The sequence below is a fragment of the Salmo salar genome, unplaced genomic scaffold (genome assembly GCF_905237065.1).
Source record: "Salmo salar unplaced genomic scaffold, Ssal_v3.1, whole genome shotgun sequence".
In the NCBI taxonomy this organism is placed as follows: domain Eukaryota; kingdom Metazoa; phylum Chordata; class Actinopteri; order Salmoniformes; family Salmonidae; genus Salmo; species Salmo salar.
This window is the reverse complement of record NW_025550837.1, coordinates 220,977-242,500: the sequence shown is the minus strand read 5'-3', so window position 1 is coordinate 242,500 and position 21,524 is coordinate 220,977. Positions and strand designations below refer to the sequence as shown.

At 46.8% G+C, this 21,524-nt stretch overlaps 1 protein-coding gene across 1 annotated transcript in view; it reads right to left on the bottom strand.

The window, feature by feature from the left end:
- The window catches only part of LOC123740033 (basic proline-rich protein-like), a 33,505-nt gene extending 28,362 nt beyond the window's left edge, over nucleotides 1–5,143 (bottom strand). The window contains exon 1 of the mRNA XM_045713965.1: nucleotides 5,071–5,143. Coding sequence (XP_045569921.1) covers nucleotides 5,071–5,143 — 73 coding nt within the window. The remainder of the gene's footprint in view (nucleotides 1–5,070) is intronic.
- Between the last annotated feature and the right edge of the window lie 16,381 nt (nucleotides 5,144–21,524).

The window sequence follows — 21,524 nt, the reverse complement described above, 5'->3', positions numbered from 1 at the left end:
TTATCGGATCATCAAGAACTTCAAGGAGAGCGGTTCAATTGCTGTGAATGAAGAAGGCTTCAGGGCGCCCAAGAATGTCCAGCAAGCGCCAGGACCGTCTCCTAAAGTTGATTCAGCTGCGGGATCGGGGCACCACCAGTACAGAGCTTGCTCAAGAATGGCAGCAGGCAGGTGTTAGTGCATCTGCACGCACAGTGAGGCGAAGACTTTTGGACGATGGCCTGGTGTCAAGAAGGGCAGCAAAGAAGCCACTTCTCTCCAGGAAAAACATCAGGGGACAGACTGATATTCTGCATAAGGTACAGGGATTGGACTGCTGAGGACTGGGGTAAAGTCATTTTCTCTGATGAATCCCCTTTCCGATTGTTTGGGGCATCCGGAATAAAAGCTTGTCCGGAGAAGACAAGGTGAGCGCTACCATCAGTCCTGTGTCATGCCAACAGTAAAGCATCCTGAGACCATTCATGTGTGGGGTTGCTTCTCAGCCAAGGGAGTGGGCTCACTCACAGTTTTGCCTAAGAACACAGCCATGAATAAAGAATGGTACCAATACATCCTCCGAGAGCAACTTCTCCCAACCATCCAGGAACAGTTTGGTGACGAACAATGCCTTTTCCAGCATGATGGAGCACCTTGCCATAAGGCAAAAGTGATAACTAAGTGGCTCGGGGGAACAAAACATCGATATTTCGGGTCCATGGCCAGGAAACTCCCCAGACCTTAATCCCATTGAGAACTTGTGGTCAATCCTCAAGAGGCAGGTGGGACAAACAAAAACCCCACAAATTCTGGCAAACTCCAAGCATTGATTATGCAAGAATGGGCTGCCATCAGTCAGGATGTGGCCCAGAAGTTAATTGACAGCATGCCAGGGCGGATTGCAGAGGTCTTGGAAAAGAAGGGTCAACACTGCAAATACTGACTCTTTGCATCAATGTCAGGTCCTGACCCTAGTAAGATGTCATTTTCTATAGTAGAGTAGGTCAGGGCGTGACAGGGGGTGTTTTTTTCTTCTTCTTCTATGTTTTCTATTTCTATGTTTAAGTTCTAGTTTTTCTATTTCTATGTTGGGGTTGTTTGGGGTTGATCTCCGATTAGGAGGCAGCTGATCCTCGTTGCCTCTGATTGGAGATCATATTTAAGTAGGGGGTTTTTCTTCCTGGGTTTTTTTGTGGCTAGTTGTTTTCCGTTTAGTGACGGAACTGTTGCCGGTCGGTTGGTTGTTATTCGTTAAGTGTTTTCGTTAATAAAGTAAATATGAGCAGTCTACACGCCGCACCTTGGTCCCCTTAAGACGACCCTCGTTACAATCAACTTCATGTAATTGTCAATAAAATCCTTTGACACTTTATGAAATGCTTGTAATTATACTTCAGTATTCCATAGTAACATCTGACCAAAAATATCTAAAGACACTGAAGAAGCAAACTTTGAGGAAATTAATATTTGTGTCGTTCTCAAAATGTTTGGCCACGACTGTAGACTCATAAACCCCCGACCGACCGACCGACCGACCGACCGACCAACCAACCAACCAACCTCCTTTCTCATCGTAATACCTCACCCCTCTCTCTCTCTGGCCTGTCCAGTATGTAATCTCTCTCTCTCTCTCTGTCTCTCTCTCTCTCTCTCTCTCTCTCTCTCTCTCTCTCTCTCTCTCTCTCTCTCTCGTCCAGTATGTAATGTATTTTCTGGTGTTAGGTGCCGGCCAGCAGCGCCTTTGAAGTGGCTCATCTCCACGTGTCATAGTCAACCCACACACTTTCCCCCTCCAGCCTTCCAGAGAGCTACAGCCCTGTAAAGGCGCCGTGGAGAGAGAGATGGAGAGAGAGAGAGAAAGAAATATGGTGGTGGAGAGAGAGAAAGAGAGGGACAGATAGAGAGGGGACAGAAAGAGAGAGAGAGTCAGAGAGAAGGAGAGAGAGAAAGAGAGAGAAAGATAGGGAGAGAGGGAGAGAAAGAGGGCGAGACAGAGAGACAAAGAGGGAGAGAGAGACAGTTAGAGAAGAAGAGAGAGACAGAGAGAGAGAAGAAGAGACCTAGATGGGACATAAAGACAGAGAGAGAAAGAGAGAGAGACAGAGAGAGAGAGAAAAGGGAGAGACAGAGAAAGAGGGAGAGACAGAGAGAGAAGAGAGAGAGAGAGAGAGAGAGAGAGAGAGAGAAGAAGAGACCTAGATGGGACGTAAAGACAGAGAGAGAAAGAGAGAGAGACAGAGAGAGAAGAAGAGAGAGACAGAGAGAGAGAAGAAGAGACCTAGATGGGACGTAAAGACAGAGAGAGAAAGAGAGAGAGACAGAGAGAGAAGAAGAGAGAGACAGAGAGAGAAGAAGAGAGAGACAGAGAGAGAAGAAGAGAGAGACAGACAGAGAAGAAGAAGAGACCTAGAGGGGACGTAAAGACAGAGAGAGAACTCAGTGACTGATCCTGAGCCCAATGAGGTGATAGTGGCTTCCTGTCCCGCACCACTCTGGGTTCAGTTGTTCACCAGTGAGGCTTTAATCAGCTGTTACAATGGGATTCCACTGTTGAGCCAAACAGCCTAATGTATGTAACAGCACGAGTCTGGTCAAATGATACGTCGGGGGAAAGTTCAGAGTTCATTTAGACTTTATGAGGGTCATCAACCAGCAGCACTAGGGACATTGAAGCTGGAGACTCATATCTCCCTCACTGGCTTTAAGCACCAGCTGTCAGAGCAGCTCACAGATCACTGCACCTGTACACAGCCCATCAGTAAACAGCCCATCCAACTACCTCATCCCCATACTGTATTTATTTATTTATCTTGCTCCTTTGCACCCCAGTATCTCTACTTGCACATTCATCTTCTGCACATCTACCATTCCAGTGTTTAATTGCTATATTGTAATTACTTCGCCACTATGGCCTATTTATTGCCTTTACCTCCCTTATCTCACCTCATTTGCAAACACTTTTTCTACTGTATTATTGACTGTATGTTTGTTTTATTCCAAGTGTAACTCTGTGTTGTTGTATGTTGTCGAACTGCTTTGCTTTATCTTGGCCAGGTCGCAGTTGTAAATGAGAACTTGTTCTCAACTTGCCTACCTGGTTAAATAGAGGACTTGTTCTCAACTAGCCTACCCTGGTTAAATAAAGGACTTGTTCTCAACTAGCCTACCCTGGTTAAATAGAGGACTTGTTCTCAACTAGCCTACCCTGGTTAAATAAAGGACTTGTTCTCAACTAGCCTACCCTGGTTAAATAAAGGACTTGTTCTCAACTAGCCTAACCTGGTTAAATAGAGGACTTGTTCTCAACTAGCCTACCTGGTTAAATAAAGGACTTGTTCTCAACTAGCCTACCTGGTTAAATAAAGGACTTGTTCTCAACTTGCCTACCTGGTTAAATAAAGGACTTGTTCTCAACTAGCCTACCTGGTTAAATAAAGGTGAAATAAAAAATACAAATAAAAATAAATAAAAAATTGTCTGACGTGTTGAGAAACTAAGGCTTGTTTGAATATATTTTTTTTATAGGTCACTGTAGTGGTGCTGTTTACTGTGCTGTAGTCCAGGTGCTGTTTACTGTGCTGTAGTCCAGGTGCTGTAGTCCAGGTGCTGTAGTCCAGGTGTTGTTTACTGTGCTGTAGTCCAGGTGCTGTAGTCCAGGTGTTGTTTACTGTGCTGTAGTCCAGGTGCTGTTTACTGTGCTGTATTGGTGCTGTTTACTGTGCTGTAGTCCAGGTGCTGTAGTCCAGGTGCTGTTTACTGTGCTGTAGTGGTGCTGTTTACTGTGCTGTAGTCCAGGTGATGTTTACTGTGCTGAAGTCCAGGTGATGTTTACTGTGCTGAAGTCCAGGTGCTGTAGTCCAGGTGCTGTAGTCCAGGTGCTGTAGTCCAGGTGCTGTTTACTGTGCTGTAGTCCAGGTGCTGTTTACTGTGCTGTAGTCCAGGTGCTGTATTCCAGGTGCTGTTTAATGTGCTGTAGTCCAGGTGCTGTAGTCCAGGTGCTGTGGTCCAGGTGCTGTTTAATGTGCTGTAGTCCAGGTGCTGTAGTCCAGGTGCTGTATTCCAGGTGCTGTTTAATGTGCTGTAGTCCAGGTGCTGTAGTCCAGGTGCTGTAGTCCAGGTGCTGTTAACTGTGCTGTAGTGGTGCTGTTTACTGTGCTGTAGTCCAGGTGCTGTTTAATGTGCTGTAGTCCAGGTGCTGTAGTTCAGGTGCTGTAGTCCAGGTGCTGTTAACTGTTAACTAATGCTTGTGTTTCTAGCTCCAACAGTACAGTAATACCTAATGCTTGTGTTTCTAGCTCCAACAGTACAGTAATACCTAATGCTTGTGTTTCTAGCTCCAACAGTAATACCTAATGCTTGTGTTTCTAGCTCCAACAGTAATACCTAATGCTTGTGTTTCTAGCTCCAACAGTAATACCTAATGCTTGTGTTTCTAGCTCCAACAGTAATACCTAATGCTTGTGTTTCTAGCTCCAACAGTACAGTAATACCTAATGCTTGTGTTTCTAGCTCCAACAGTAATACCTAATGCTTGTGTTTCAAGCTCCAACAGTAATACCTAATGCTTGTGTTTCTAGCTCCAACAGTACAGTAATAGCTAATGCTTGTGTTTCTAGCTCCAACGATCCTGGTGTCACGTCCTGGCCAGTATAAGGTTAATTGGTATTGTAGTTTGGTCAGGACGTGGCAGAGGGTATTCGTTTTATGTGGTTCGGTGTGGTGTGTTTGTTGAAGGGGCATTTGATTTAAGTATTCCGGGGTTTTTTGGCACTGTTTGGTTTCCATGTATTCTATGTTTAGTCTAGTATGTCTGGTTCTATGTTGGGTTAATTGGGGTTGGGGCTCTCAGTTGAAGGCAGGTGTTGTCTATTTGCCTTTGATTGAGAGTCCCATATATTAGGGTGTGTTTGTGTTTGTCATTTGTGGGAGATTGTTCTGCGTTTAGCCTTATGCTTTGCCAGACTGTTTTTTTGTCGATCGTATTCCTGTTTGTTATTTTGGTGTTCATTTGGTACTTATTAAAACGTCGAGATGAGCATTCACATACCTGCTGCGTTTTGGTTCCTCTTTAACCGACGACAAGCGTGACACCTGGTCCTCCGAGTGGTACAGCGGTCGAAGGCACCACTCTCTGGAGCGCCCTGCCGTTGCGGGCAGAGCACATGATGATCCAGGACCGACTACAGACCACCAGGACCGACTACAGACCACCAGGACCGACTACAGACCATCAGGACCGACTACAGAACACCAGGACCGACTACAGACCATCAGGACCGACTACAGACCACCAGGACCGACTACAGACCACCAGGACCGACTACAGACCATCAGGACCGACTACAGAACACCAGGACCGACTACAGACCATCAGGACCGACTACAGACCACCAGGACCGACTACAGAACATCAGGACCGACTACTGAATATCAGGACCGACTACAGACCACCAGGACCGACTACAGACCACCAGGACCGACTACAGACCACCAGGACCGACTACAGACCACCAGGACCGACTACAGAGCATTAGGACCGACTACAGAACACCAGGACTGACTACGGAACACCAGGACCGACTACAGAACTCCAGGACCGACTACAGACCATCAGGACCGACTACAGAACACCAGGACCGACTACAGAACACCAGGACCGACTACAGAACACCAGGACCGACTACGGACCACCAGGACCGACTACAGACCACCAGGACCGACTACAGACCACCAGGACCGACTACAGACCACCAGGACCGACTACAGACCACCAGGACCGACTACAGACCATCAGGACCGACTACAGACCACCAGGACCGACTACAGAACATCAGGACCGACTACAGAACATCAGGACCGACTACAGACCACCAGGACCGACTACAGACCACCAGGACCGACTACAGAGCATTAGGACCGACTACAGAACACCAGGACCGACTACGGAACACCAGGACCGACTACAGAACACCAGGACCGACTACAGACCATCAGGACCGACTACAGACCACCAGGACCGACTACAGACCACCAGGACCGACTACAGAGCATTAGGACCGACTACAGAACACCAGGACCGACTACGGAACACCAGGACCGACTACAGAACACCAGGACCGACTACAGACCATCAGGACCGACTGCAGAACACCAGGACCGACTACAGAATACCAGGACCGACTACAGAACACCAGGACCGACTACAGAGCATCAGGACCGACTACAGACCACCAGGACCGACTACAGACCACCAGGACCGACTACAGACCACCAGGACCGACTACAGACCACCAGGACCGACTACAGAGCACAAGATGGTCCAGGACCGACACATTATATTTCTGTTTTCTGTTTGGACCTCAGCAGTGCAGGAATAATTTGATTAATGCTGTGAATATGATCAGAATAAATCACCGTCGTTATGATCTATAAAACAAAATACCCTTTCCTCTTCCCTCTTGACTGTGTGACGTGGATGTGTTGTCCTCTCCGCTTCCTCTCTTCGGTCAGTCCCAGTTCAACAACACTAAACAAGCTCTCTCTAACTACTGATGACTTCTCCCTAATACATCAACCTGATTACTCCCAGTCCAACGGACAGTGCCATTTTCCAGTCCATGTACCCAGGAAGGAGAGATATATATATATAAAACGGATACAAAGCTTTCAATTTCGTTAATAAAGAGTAGACGTGATATTCTGTCTAAGAATAGCTACTTGATCTGAATGAATAATCCTAATCAAAGTGCTTACAGTAGACTGAACAACACAGACGTCACAGTGGTATTAACTGGTCACTGAGCTATTTCAGTCTCTCAAACACTGTCTGACCTTTTACATCCTACCATGTTTAAGACCAGTTACTGGAGACCAGTGGAGACCAGTTACTGGAGACCAGTGGAGACCAGTGGAGACCAGTCACTGGAGACCAGTTACTGGAGACCAGTGGAGACCAGTTACTGGAGACCAGTCACTGGAGACCAGTGGAGACCAGTCACTGGAGACCAGTTACTGGAGACCAGTGGAGACCAGTCGCTGGAGACCAGTCACTGGAGACCAGTGGAGACCAGTTACTGGAGACCAGTCACTGGAGACCAGTGGAGACCAGTGGAGACCAGTCGCTGGAGACCAGTCGCTGGAGACCAGTCGCTGGAGACCAGGCGCTGGAGACCAGCCACTGGAGACCAGTGGAGACCAGTTACTGGAGACCAGTCACTGGAGACCAGTGGAGACCAGTGGAGACCAGTCACTGGAGACCAGTCACTGGAGACCAGTCACTGGAGACCAGTGGAGACCAGTTACTGGAGACCAGTCACTGGAGACCAGTGGAGACCAGTCACTGGAGACCAGTCACTGGAGACCAGTGGAGACCAGTCACTGGAGACCAGTCACTGGAGACCAGCCACTGGAGACCAGTCAGTGGAGACCAGTCACTGGAGACCAGTGGAGACCAGTCGCTGTAGACCAGTCGCTGGAGACCAGTCACTGGAGACCAGTCACTGGAGACCAGTCACTGGAGACCAGCCACTGGAGACCATTCACTGGAGACCATTCACTGGAGACCAGTCACTGGAGACAAGTCACTGGAGACAAGTCACTGGAGACCAGTCACTGGAGACCAGCCATTGGAGACCAGTCACTGGAGACAAGTCACTGGAGACCAGCCATTGGAGACCAGTCACTGGAGACCAGTCACTGGAGACCAGTCACTGGAGACCAGTGGAGACCAGTCACTGGAGACCTGCTATTGGAGACCAGTCGCTGGAGACCAGTCGCTGGAGACCAGTCGCTGGAGACAAGTCACTGGAGACCAGTCACTGGAGACCAGTCACTGGAGACAAGTCACTGGAGACCAGTCACTGGAGACCAGTCACTGGAGACCAGTTACTGGAGACCAGTGGAGACCAGTTACTGGAGACCAGTCAGTGGAGACCAGTCACTGGAGACCAGTCAGTGGAGACCAGTCGCTGGAGACCAGTCAGTGGAGACCAGTCACTGGAGACCAGTCAGTGGAGACCAGTCAGTGGAGACCAGTCAGTGGAGACCAGTCAGTGGAGACCAGTCGCTGGAGACCAGTCAGTGGAGACCAGTCAGTGGAGACCAGTCAGTGGAGACCAGTCAGTGGAGACCAGTCGCTGGAGACCAGTCAGTGGAGACAAGTTACTGGAGACCAGTCAGTTAAGTCAGTTTAATGGCATTCACAGTTAGTGGCATATCGAGGTCGTTGGAGCTCCTCGACTCAGGGACATAATGACCTCAGTGAGGTTTAGATCGGCTCAGTTCGGATTGGTTTGTTACCCCCCCCCCCACCACCATGCTTCCCTGACTCAGGACATTACGGCAATGTGAAGGGGATTTGTACCTCCTACTGCCCCCCCCAGCCTGAAGTGGCTTCCCTCTTTGTTCTACTGCAGGTTTAGATGGTTCCGGTCCGTTGAGGTCCGTGTCGTTATGAAACTTAATTACACCAGGCGGGCGTCTAAAAGCTCAACCAAGTGGACGAGAAATAATGACGCTCGGCTTTACACGGAAGAAGGTCAAACAACGGGTCCCTTTTTCATCGCCGCGCTTCATCAACCAGGAAATGATTTCCTCTGTGTTTGCGTCCCAAATCGCACCACTATTCCCTATATATGGAGCACTACGTTTGACCGGAGGCCTGGGTATGAGTATAAAAACCGGTCAGCTGTGACAAAACGAAGGGCGGATGGAATCCGAGAAGGTTTAAGAGAAGAAGTAACTTCACTTTGATAAATAATATCACCATAATCAAGAACAGATTAAAAGGATGAATAATCTGTTTTCTACGGCTTAGAGAAAGGCAGGATATGTTTCTGTAGAAAGAGACGCATTTAAATCTTAGCTTCTTCTCCATCTGTTTTCTTTTTAAAACATCGACTCCATATCAATCCACATGTCTAAGGATTTATATGTGGGAACATGTTCAACCCGTCTAACGAGGGAACATGTAGTCCGTCTGAAACATTCTAACGAGGGAACATGTAGTCCGTCTGAAACATTCTAACGAGGGAACATGTAGTCCGTCTGAAACATTCTAACGAGGGAACATGTAGTCCGTCTGAAACATTCTAACGAGGGAACATGTAGTCCGTCTGAAACATTCTAACGAGGGAACATGTAGTCCGTCTGAAACGTTCTAACGAGGGAACATGTAGTCCGTCTGAAACATTCTAACGAGGGAATATGTAGTCCGTCTGAAACATTCTAACGAGGGAATATGTAGTCCGTCTGAAACGTTCTAACGAGGGAACATGTAGTCCGTCTGAAACGTTCTAACGAGGGAACATGTAGTCCGTCTGAAACGTTCTAACGAGGGAACATGTAGTCCGTCTGAAACATTCTAACGAGGGAACATGTAGTCCGTCTGAAACGTTGTAACGAGGGAACATGTAGTCCGTCTGAAACATTCTAACGAGGGAACATGTAGTCCGTCTGAAACGTTGTAACGAGGGAACATGTAGTCCGTCTGAAACATTCTAACGAGGGAACATGTAGTCCGTCTGAAACGTTCTAACGAGGGAACATGTAGTCCGTCTGAAACATTCTAACGAGGGAACATGTAGTCCGTCTGAAACATTCTAACGAGGGAACATGTAGTCCGTCTGAAACATTCTAACGAAAGTTTAAAACAACATGTTTTTTTGTTTTGCCCTTGTTAAGCACATTTTAAATCAGCATGGGATTCCTGCATAGCTATACAATATGTCTGTAGTTTTGACACGGCCAGATCAACAGTCCGGGTAACAGCGTAAATAATAGCATCATCCACATATAGAGGAAGTACATTTTTTTAAAATCAGATTGACCAATTGTGTCGATATAAATAGCGACGAGAACAGGTCTCAATATCGACCCCTGTGGTACACCATTATGTACATTTTTTACATTTTACATTTTAATCATTTAGCAGACGCTCTTATCCAGAGCGACTTACAGTAGTGAATACATACATTTCATACATTTTTTTTTTTTGTACTGGCCCCCCGTGGGAATCGAACCCACAACCCTGGCGCTGCACACACCATGCTGGCGTTGCAAACACCATGCTCTACCAACTGAGCCACAGGGAAGGCCAATAAATTCAGACTTAACCCCATCAATCACAATAACCTGAGTTCAATAAATTCAGACTTAACCCCATCAATCACAATGAGCTGAGTTCAATAAATTCAGACTTTAACCCCATCAATCACGATGACCTGAGTTCAATAAATTCAGACTTTAACCCCATCAATCACAATGGCCTGAGTTCAATAAATTCAGACTTTAACCCCATCAATCACGATGACCTGAGTTCAATAAATTCAGACTTTAACCCCATCAATCACGATGACCTGAGTTCAATAAATTCAGACTTTAACCCCATCAATCACGATGACCTGAGTTCAATAAATTCAGACTTTAACCCCATCAATCACAATGACCTGAGTTCAATAAATTCAGACTTAACCCCATCAATAACAATGACCTGAGTTCAATAAATTCAGACTTTAACCCCATCAATCACAATGGCCTGAGTTCAATAAATTCAGACTTTAACCCCATCAATCACAATGGCCTGAGTTCAATAAATTCAGACTTTAACCCCATCAATCACGATGACCTGAGTTCAATAAATTCAGACTTTAACCCCATCAATCACAATGGCCTGAGTTCAATAAATTCAGACTTTAACCCCATCAATCACGATGACCTGAGTTCAATAAATTCAGACTTTAACCCCATCAATAACAATGGCCTGAGTTCAGTCACTGACATAATCGTGAAGCCATGAACAGGCGTCAGAGCTCAGACCGATCGAGGAAAACTTAGTTAATAAAACAGCATGACCCAGGTCCACAAACACAGCAGAACACTTTCATTTTAGTGTCTAAAGCATTTGAGAAGATCATTAACAACTGAACTGGTTGTTGTAACAGGACTAAACCCTGACTGTAGTGGTTGTTGTAACAGGACTAAACCCTGACTGTAGTGGTTGTTGTAACAGGACTAAACCCTGACTGTAGTGGTTGTTGTAACAGGACTAAACCCTGACTGTAGTGGTTGTTGTAACAGGACTAAACCCTGACTGTAGTGGTTGTTGTAACAGGACTAAACCCTGACTGTAGTGGTTGTTGTAACAGGACTAAACCCTGACTGTAGTGGTTGTTGTAACAGGACTAAACCCTGACTGTAGTGGTTGTTGTAACAGGACTAAACCCTGACTGTAGTGGATGTTGTAACAGGACCAAACCCTGACTGTAGTGGTTGTTGTAACAGGACTAAACCCTGACTGTAGTGGTTGTTGTAACAGGACTAAACCCTGACTGTAGTGGTTGTTGTAACAGGACTAAACCCTGACTGTAGTGGTTGTTGTAACAGGACTAAACCCTGACTGTAGTGGTTGTTGTAACAGGACTGAACCCTGACTGTAGTGGTTGATGTCCAGGACTAAACCCTGACTGTAGTGGTTGTTGTAACAGGACTAAACCCTGACTGTAGTGGTTGTTGTAACAGGACTAAACCCTGACTGTAGTGTTTGATGTCCAGGACTAAACCCTGACTGTAGTGGTTGTTGTAACAGGACTAAACCCTGACTGTAGTGGTTGTTGTCCAGGACTAAACCCTGACTGTAGTGGTTGTTGTAACAGGACTAAACCCTGACTGTAGTGGTTGTTGTAACAGGACTAAACCCTGACTGTAGTGGTTGTTGTAACAGGACTAAACCCTGACTGTAGTGGTTGTTGTAACAGGACTAAACCCTGACTGTAGTGGTTGTTGTAACAGGACTAAACCCTGACTGTAGTGGTTGTTGTAACAGGACTAAACCCTGACTGTAGTGGTTGTTGTAACAGGACTAAACCCTGACTGTAGTGGTTGTTGTAACAGGACTAAACCCTGACTGTAGTGGTTGTTGTAACAGGACTAAACCCTGACTGTAGTGATTGTTGTCCAGGACTAAACCCTGACTGTAGTGGTTGTTGTAACAGGACTAAACCCTGACTGTACTGGTTTTTGTAACAGGACTAAACCCTGACTGTAGTGGTTGTTGTCCAGGACTAAACCCTGACTGTAGTGGTTGTTGTAACAGGACTAAACCCTGACTGTAGTGGTTGATGTCCAGGACTAAACCCTGACTGTAGTGGTTGTTGTAACAGGACTAAACCCTGACTGTAGTGGTTGTTGTAACAGGACTAAACCCTGACTGTAGTGGTTGTTGTAACAGGACTAAACCCTGACTGTAGTGGATGTTGTAACAGGACCAAACCCTGACTGTAGTGGTTGTTGTAACAGGACTAAACCCTGACTGTAGTGGTTGTTGTAACAGGACTAAACCCTGACTGTAGTGGTTGTTGTAACAGGACTAAACCCTGACTGTAGTGGTTGTTGTAACAGGACTAAACCCTGACTGTAGTGGTTGTTGTAACAGGACTAAACCCTGACTGTAGTGGTTGATGTCCAGGACTAAACCCTGACTGTAGTGGTTGTTGTAACAGGACTAAACCCTGACTGTAGTGGTTGTTGTAACAGGACTAAACCCTGACTGTAGTGTTTGATGTCCAGGACTAAACCCTGACTGTAGTGGTTGTTGTAACAGGACTAAACCCTGACTGTAGTGGTTGTTGTCCAGGACTAAACCCTGACTGTAGTGGTTGTTGTAACAGGACTAAACCCTGACTGTAGTGGTTGTTGTAACAGGACTAAACCCTGACTGTAGTGGTTGTTGTAACAGGACTAAACCCTGACTGTAGTGGTTGTTGTAACAGGACTAAACCCTGACTGTAGTGGTTGTTGTAACAGGACTAAACCCTGACTGTAGTGGTTGTTGTAACAGGACTAAACCCTGACTGTAGTGGTTGTTGTAACAGGACTAAACCCTGACTGTAGTGGTTGTTGTAACAGGACTAAACCCTGACTGTAGTGGTTGTTGTAACAGGACTAAACCCTGACTGTAGTGATTGTTGTCCAGGACTAAACCCTGACTGTAGTGGTTGTTGTAACAGGACTAAACCCTGACTGTACTGGTTTTTGTAACAGGACTAAACCCTGACTGTAGTGGTTGTTGTCCAGGACTAAACCCTGACTGTAGTGGTTGTTGTAACAGGACTAAACCCTGACTGTAGTGGTTGATGTCCAGGACTAAACCCTGACTGTAGTGATTGTTGTCCAGGACTAAACCCTGACTGTAGTGGTTGTTGTAACAGGACTAATCCCTGACTGTAGTGGTTGTTGTAACAGGACTAAACCCTGACTGTAGTGGTTGATGTCCAGGACTAAACCCTGACTGTAGTGGTTGTTGTAACAGGACTAAACCCTGACTGTAGTGGTTGTTGTAACAGGACTAAACCCTGACTGTAGTGGTTGTTGTAACAGGACTAAACCCTGACTGTAGTGGTTGTTGTCCAGGACTAAACCCTGACTGTAGTGGTTGTTGTCCAGGACTAAACCCTGACTGTAGTGGTTGTTGTAACAGGACTAAACCCTGACTGTAGTGGTTGTTGTAACAGGACTAAACCCTGACTGTAGTTGTTGTTGTAACAGGACTAAACCCTGACTGTAGTGGTTGTTGTAACAGGACTAAACCCTGACTGTAGTGGTTGTTGTCCAGGACTAAACCCTGACTGTAGTGGTTGTTGTAACAGGACTAAACCCTGACTGTAGTGGTTGATGTCCAGGACTAAACCCTGACTGTAGTGGTTGTTGTCCAGGACTAAACCCTGACTGTAGTGGTTGATGTCCAGGACTAAACCCTGACTGTAGTGGTTGTTGTAACAGGACTAAACCCTGACTGTAGTGGTTGTTGTAACAGGACTAAACCCTGACTGTAGTGGATGTTGTCCAGGACTAAACCCTGACTGTAGTGGTTGTTGTAACAGGACTAAACCCTGACTGTAGTGGTTGATGTCCAGGACTAAACCCTGACTGTAGTGGTTGTTGTAACAGGACTAAACCCTGACTGTAGTGGTTGTTGTAACAGGACTAAACCCTGACTGTAGTGGATGTAGTCCAGGACTAAACCCTGACTGTAGTGGTTGTTGTAACAGGACTAAACCCTGACTGTAGTGGTTGTTGTAACAGGACTAAACCCTGACTGTAGTGGTTGTTGTAACAGGACTAAACCCTGACTGTAGTGGTTGTTGTCCAGGACTAAACCCTGACTGTAGTGGTTGTTGTAACAGGACTAAACCCTGACTGTAGTGGATGTTGTCCAGGACTAAACCCTGACTGTAGTGGTTGTTGTAACAGGACTAAACCCTGACTGTAGTGGTTGTTGTAACAGGACTAAACCCTGACTGTAGTGGTTGTTGTAACAGGACTAAACCCTGACTGTAGTGGTTGTTGTGCAGGACTAAACCCTGACTGTAGTGGTTGTTGTAACAGGACTAAACCCTGACTGTAGTGGTTGTTGTCCAGGACTAAACCCTGACTGTAGTGGTTGTTGTCCAGGACTAAACCCTGACTGTAGTGGTTGTTGTAACAGGACTAAACCCTGACTGTAGTGGTTGTTGTAACAGGACTAAACCCTGACTGTAGTGGTTGTTGTCCAGGACTAAACCCTGACTGTAGTGGTTGTTGTAACAGGACTAAACCCTGACTGTAGTGGTTGTTGTAACAGGACTAAACCCTGACTGTAGTGGTTGTTGTCCAGGACTAAACCCTGACTGTAGTGGTTGTTGTCCAGGACTAAACCCTTACTGTAGTGGTTGTTGTAACAGGACTAAACCCTGACTGTAGTGGTTGTTGTCCAGGACTAAACCCTGACTGTAGTGGTTGTTGTAACAGGACTAAACCCTGACTGTAGTGGTTGTTGTCCAGGACTAAACCCTGACTGTAGTGGTTGTTGTCCAGGACTAAACCCTGACTGTAGTGGTTGTTGTCCAGGACTAAACCCTGACTGTAGTGGTTGTTGTAACAGGACTAAACCCTGACTGTAGTGGTTGTTGTCCAGGACTAAACCCTGACTGTAGTGGTTGTTGTAACAGGGCTAAACCCTGACTGTAGTGGTTGTTGTAACAGGACTAAACCCTGATTGGTTTACATTCAAAATACATTGATCAGATATAAAAGAGTAAAGTTGTACATTTACCAAGTATTGTAGAATGTTAGGTAGAGAAGGAAGCTTTGAAATGTGGTGATAGTTAACGCCACTTCTGTCAGCGCCACTAACCGTTCAAATACTAAAATGGATCTCGTCATATCAGGCTTCATTAGTTGATAGACAAAGTGTTGAAATTTGGTTGGATATTGTTATCTATGAGAAAGGCTACGGCACGTAACTGGCTGATTGGTTATAACTCTGGCCAACTCTCTGGTGATTGGATCATATAACCGGTCAACTCTCTGGTGATTGGATCGTATAACTGGTCAACTCTCTGGTGATTGGATCATATAACTGGCCAACTCTCTGGTGATTGGATCATATAACTGGCCAACTCTCTGGTGATTGGATCATATAACTGGTCAACTCTCTGGTGATTGGATCATATAACTGGCCAACTCTCTGGTGATTGGATCATATAACTGGCCAACTCTCTGGTGATTGGATCATATAACTGGTCAACTCTCTGGTGATTGGATCATATAACTGGCCAACTCTCTGGTGATTGGATCATATAACTGGTCAACTCTCTGGTGATTGGATCATATAACTGGTCAACTCTCTGGTGATTGGATCATATAACTGGCCAACTCTCTGGTGATTGGATCATATAACCGGCCAACTCTCTGGTGATTGGATCATATAACTGGCCAACTCTCTGGTGATTGGGTCATATAACTGGTCAACTCTCTGGTGATTGGATCATATAACTGGTCAACTCTCTGGTGATTGGATCATATAACTGGTCAACTCTCTGGTGATTGGATCATATAACTGGTCAACTCTCTGGTGATTGGATCATATAACCGGCCAACTCTCTGGTGATTGGATCATATAACCGGTCAACTCTCTGGTGATTGGATCATATAACTGGCCAACTCTCTGGTGATTGGATCATATAACCGGTCAACTCTCTGGTGATTGGATCATATAACTGGCCAACTCTCTGGTGATTGGATCATATAACTGGCCAACTCTCTGGTGATTGGATCATATAACTGGCCAACTCGCTGGTGATTGGATCATATAACTGGCCAACTCTCTGGTGATTGGATCATATAACTGGCCAACTCTCTGGTGATTGGATCATATAACTGGCCAACTCTCTGGTGATTGGATCATATAACTGGCCAACTCGCTGGTGATTGGATCATATAACTGGCCAACTCTCTGGTGATTGGATCATATAACTGGTCAACTCTCTGGTGATTGGATCATATAACTGGCCAACTCTCTGGTGATTGGATCATATAACTGGTCAACTCTCTGGTGATTGGATCATATAACTGGTCAACTCTCTGGTGATTGGATCATATAACTGGCCAACTCTCTGGTGATTGGATCATATAACCGGCCAACTCTCTGGTGATTGGATCATATAACTGGCCAACTCTCTGGTGATTGGGTCATATAACTGGTCAACTCTCTGGTGATTGGATCATATAACTGGTCAACTCTCTGGTGATTGGATCATATAACTGGTCAACTCTCTGGTGATTGGATCATATAACTGGTCAACTCTCTGGTGATTGGATCATATAACCGGCCAACTCTCTGGTGATTGGATCATATAACCGGTCAACTCTCTGGTGATTGGATCATATAACTGGCCAACTCTCTGGTGATTGGATCATATAACCGGTCAACTCTCTGGTGATTGGATCATATAACTGGCCAACTCTCTGGTGATTGGATCATATAACTGGCCAACTCTCTGGTGATTGGATCATATAACTGGCCAACTCGCTGGTGATTGGATCATATAACTGGCCAACTCTCTGGTGATTGGATCATATAACTGGCCAACTCTCTGGTGATTGGATCATATAACTGGCCAACTCTCTGGTGATTGGATCATATAACTGGCCAACTCGCTGGTGATTGGATCATATAACTGGCCAACTCTCTGGTGATTGGATCATATAACTGGCCAACTCTCTGGTGATTGGATCATATAACTGGCCAACTCTCTGGTGATTGGATCATATAACTGGCCAACTCTCTGGTGATTGGATCATATAACTGGTCAACTCTCTGGTGATTGGATCATATAACTGGTCAACTCTCTGGTGATTGGATCATATAACCGGTCAACTCTCTGGTGATTGGATCATATAAACGGTCAACTCTCTGGTGATTGGATCATATAACCGGCCAACTCTCTGGTGATTGGATCATATAACTGGCCAACTCTCTGGTGATTGGATCATATAACTGGTCAACTCTCTGGTGATTGGATCATATAACCGGTCAACTCTCTGGTGATTGGATCATATAACTGGTCAACTCTCTGGTGATTGGATCATATAACTGGTCAACTCTCTGGTGATTGGATCATATAACTGGTCAACTCTCTGGTGATTGGATCATATAACTGGTCAACTCTCTGGTGATTGGATCATATAACTGGCCAACTCTCTGGTGATTGGATCATATAACTGGTCAACTCTCTGGTGATTGGATCATATAACTGGCCAACTCTCTGGTGATTGGATCATATAACTGGTCAACTCTCTGGTGATTGGATCATATAACCGGTCAACTCTCTGGTGATTGGATCATATAACTGGTCAACTCTCTGGTGATTGGATCATATAACCGGCCAACTCTCTGGTGATTGGATCATATAACTGGTCAACTCTCTGGTGATTGGATCATATAACTGGTCAACTCTCTGGTGATTGGATCATATAACTGGCCAACTCTCTGGTGATTGGATCATATAACCGGCCAACTCTCTGGTGATTGGGTGAGAGATGACATGTGGCTCTCCTGTTCCCCCACAATCCTGTTCTCTGATGGTTTGTTGTTAGAGGCTCTGTGTGTTGTCATGTCTTCTTCCCAGAGCTCTGTGGGAGCAGAGAGACAGGGTCCCATCTTCCTCTACACTCCCCCTCTCCTCTCCTCTCCTCTCCTCTCCCACCTTCCTCTACACTCCCCCTGTCCTCTCCCACCTTCCTCTACACTCCCCCTCTCCCACCTTCCTCTACACTCCCCCTCTCCTCTCCCACCTTCCTCTACACTCCCCCTCTCCCACCTTCCTCTACACTCCCCCTCTCCTCTCCCACCTTCCTCTACACTCCCCCTCTCCTCTCCCACTTCCTCTACACTCCCCCTCGCCTCTCCCACCTTCCTCTACACTCCCCCTCTCCTCTACACTCCCCTCGCCTCTCCCACCTTCCTCTACACTCCCCCTCTCCTCTACACTCCCCCTCTCCTCTACACTCCCCCTCTCCTCTCCCACCTTCCTCTACACTCCCCCTCTCCTCTACACTCCCCCTCTCCTCTACACTCCCCCTCTCCTCTCCCATCTTCCTCTACACTCCCCCTGTCCTCTCCCACCTTCCTCTACACTCCCCCTCTCCTCTCCCACTTTCCTCTACACTCCCCCTCTCCTCTCCTCCCCCACCTTCCTCTACACTCCCCCTCTCCTCTCCCACCTTCCTCTACACTCCCCCTCTCCTCTCCCACTTTCCTCTACACTCCCCCTCTCCTCTCCCACTTTCCTCTACACTCCCCCTCTCCTCTCCTCCCCCACCTTCCTCTACACTCCCCCTCTCCTCTCCTCCCCCACCTTCCTCTACACTCCCCCTCTCCTCTCCCACCTTCCTGTCCGCCTCCCTCTCCTCTCCTCCCCCTCTCCTCCCCCTCTAATCTCCTCTCCTCTCCTCTCCTCCCTTCTTGATGCTTATTTATAAAACCCTCTTAGGCCTCACTCCCCCCCTATCTGAGATATCTACTGCAGCCCTCATCCTCCACATACAACACCCGTTCTGCCAGTCACATTCTGTTGAAGGTCCCCAAAGCGAACACATCCCTGGGTCGCTCGTCTTTTCAGTTCGCTGCAGCTAGCAACTGGAACGAGCTGCAACAAACACTCAAACTGGACAGTTTTAATCTCCATCTCTTCATTCAAAGACTCAAACATGGACACTCTTACTGAGAGTTGTGGCTGCTTTGTGTGATGTATTGTTGTCTCTACCTTCTTGCCCTTTGTGCTGCTGTCTGGGCCCAATAATGTTTGTACCATGTTGTATTGCTGCCATGTTGTGTTGTTGTGACTGTAGTCTTTGTGCTACAAAATACCGGGCTTTATCCAGGAGTATACCAGGCTTTATCCAGCAGTATACAGGGCTTTATCCAGCAGTATACCAGGCTTTATCCAGCAGTATACCAGGCTTTATCCAGCAGCATACCAGGCTTTATCCAGCAGCATACCAGGCTTTATCCAGCAGTATACCAGGATTTATCCAGCAGTATACCAGGCTTTATCCAGCAGTATACCAGGCTTTATCCAGCAGTATACCAGGCTTTATCCAGCAGTATACCAGGCTTTATCCAGCAGGCTTTATCCAGCAGTATACCAGGCTTTATCCACCAGGCTTTATCCAGCAGTATACCAGGCTTTATCCAGCAGTATACCAGGCTTTATCCAGCAGTATACCGGGCTTTATCCAGCAGCATACCAGGCTTTATCCAGCAGCATACCAGGCTTTATCCAGCAGTATACCAGGCTTTATCCAGCAGTATACCGGGCTTTATCCAGCAGTATACCAGGCTTTATCCAGCAGTATACCAGGCTTTATCCAGCAGTATACAAGGCTTTATCCAGCAGTATACCAGGCTTTATCCAGCAGTATACCAGGCTTTATCCAGCAGGCTTTATCCAGCAGTATACCAGGCTTTATCCAGCAGTATACCAGGCTTTATCCAGCAGTATACCAGGCTTTATCCAGCAGTATACCAGTCTTTATCCAGCAGTATACCAGGCTTTATCCACCAGGCTTTATCCAGCAGTATACCGGGCTTTATCCAGCAGTATACCAGGCTTTATCCAGCAGTATACCAGGCTTTATCCAGCAGTATACCAGGCTTTATCCAGCACTATACCAGGCTTTATCCAGCAGTATACCGGGCTTTATCCAGCAGTATACCAGGCTTTATCCAGCAGTATACCAGGCTTTATCCAGCAGTATACCAGCCTTTATCCAGCAGTATACCAGGCTTTATCCAGCAGTATACCGGGCTTTATCCAGCAGTATACCAGGCTTTATCCAGCAGTATACCAGGCTTTATCCAGCAGTATACCAGGCTTTATCCAGCAGTATACAGGGCTTTATCCAGCAGTATACCAGGCTTTATCCAGCAGGCTTTATCCAGCAGTATACCAGGCTTTATCCAGCAGTATACCAGGCTTTATTCAGCAGTATACCAGGCTTTATCCAGCAGCATACCAGGCTTTATCCAGCAGTATACAGGGCTTTATCCAGCAGTATACCAGGCTTTATCCAGCAGCATACCAGGCTTTATCCAGCAGTATACAGGGCTTTATCCAGCAGTATACAGGGCTTTATCCAGCAGTATACCAGGCTAGGGGTAGGGGGAGGGGGGGTAGGGGTAGGGAAGATTGTCATAAAGACCTTTCATGGGAGATCGTAGAGTTTGGAGAAGGGAGGGGCTCATGGTGTATATGTGTGTGTGAGTGCATGAGTTTGTGTGTGTGTGTGTGTGGGCACACCTGTGTGTGTGTGTGTGTGAGCACGTGTGTGTGTGTGTGTGAGCACGTGTGTGTGTGTGTGTGTGTGTGTGTGAGCACGTGTGTGTGTGTGTGTGTGTGTGTGAGCACGTGTGTGTGTGTGTGTGTGTGTGTGTGCGCCATGTGTCAACTACAGTATGTGTGTGTGTGTGTGTGTGTACGTGTGTTCTGTGTGTGTGTGTGTGTGTGGGCACACCTGTGTGTGTGTGTGTGTGTGTGTGTGAGTGTGTGTGTGAGTGTGTGTGTGTGTGTGTGTGTGTGTGTGTTCTGTGTGTGTGTGTGTGTGTGTGTGTGTGTGTGTGTGTGTGTGTGTGTGTGTGTGTGTGTGTGTGTGTGTGTGTGTGTGTGTGTGTTCTGTGTGATCCAGTGACTTAGTGTTCAGGGTGGAGGACGAAACACCAGACTCAGTGATGTTTGAGCTTTAGAGCTTAGCGCCTATAATGAACTCCAGACCTGCTCTACCCAGGATCCCACAGGACCAGAGAGAGGAGCTTACAGCCTGTAATGTTCTCCAGACCTGCTCTACCCAGGATCCCACAGGACCAGAGAGAGGAGCTTACAGCCTGTAATGAACTGCAGACCTGCTCTACCCAGGTTCCCACAGGACCAGAGAGAGGACCAGAGAGGACCAGAGAGAGGAGCTTACAGCCTGTAATGTTCTCCAGACCTGCTCTACCCAGGTTCCCACAGGACCAGAGAGGACCTTACAGCCTGTAATGTTCTCCAGACCTGCTCTACCCAGGTTCCCACAGGACCAGAGAGAGGAGCTTACAGCCTGTAATGTTCTCCAGACCTGCTCTGGCCAGGTTCCCACAGGACCAGAGAGAGGAGCTTACAGCCTGTAATGTTCTCCAGACCTGCTCTACCCAGGATCCCACAGGACCAGAGAGAGGAGCTTACAGCCTGTAA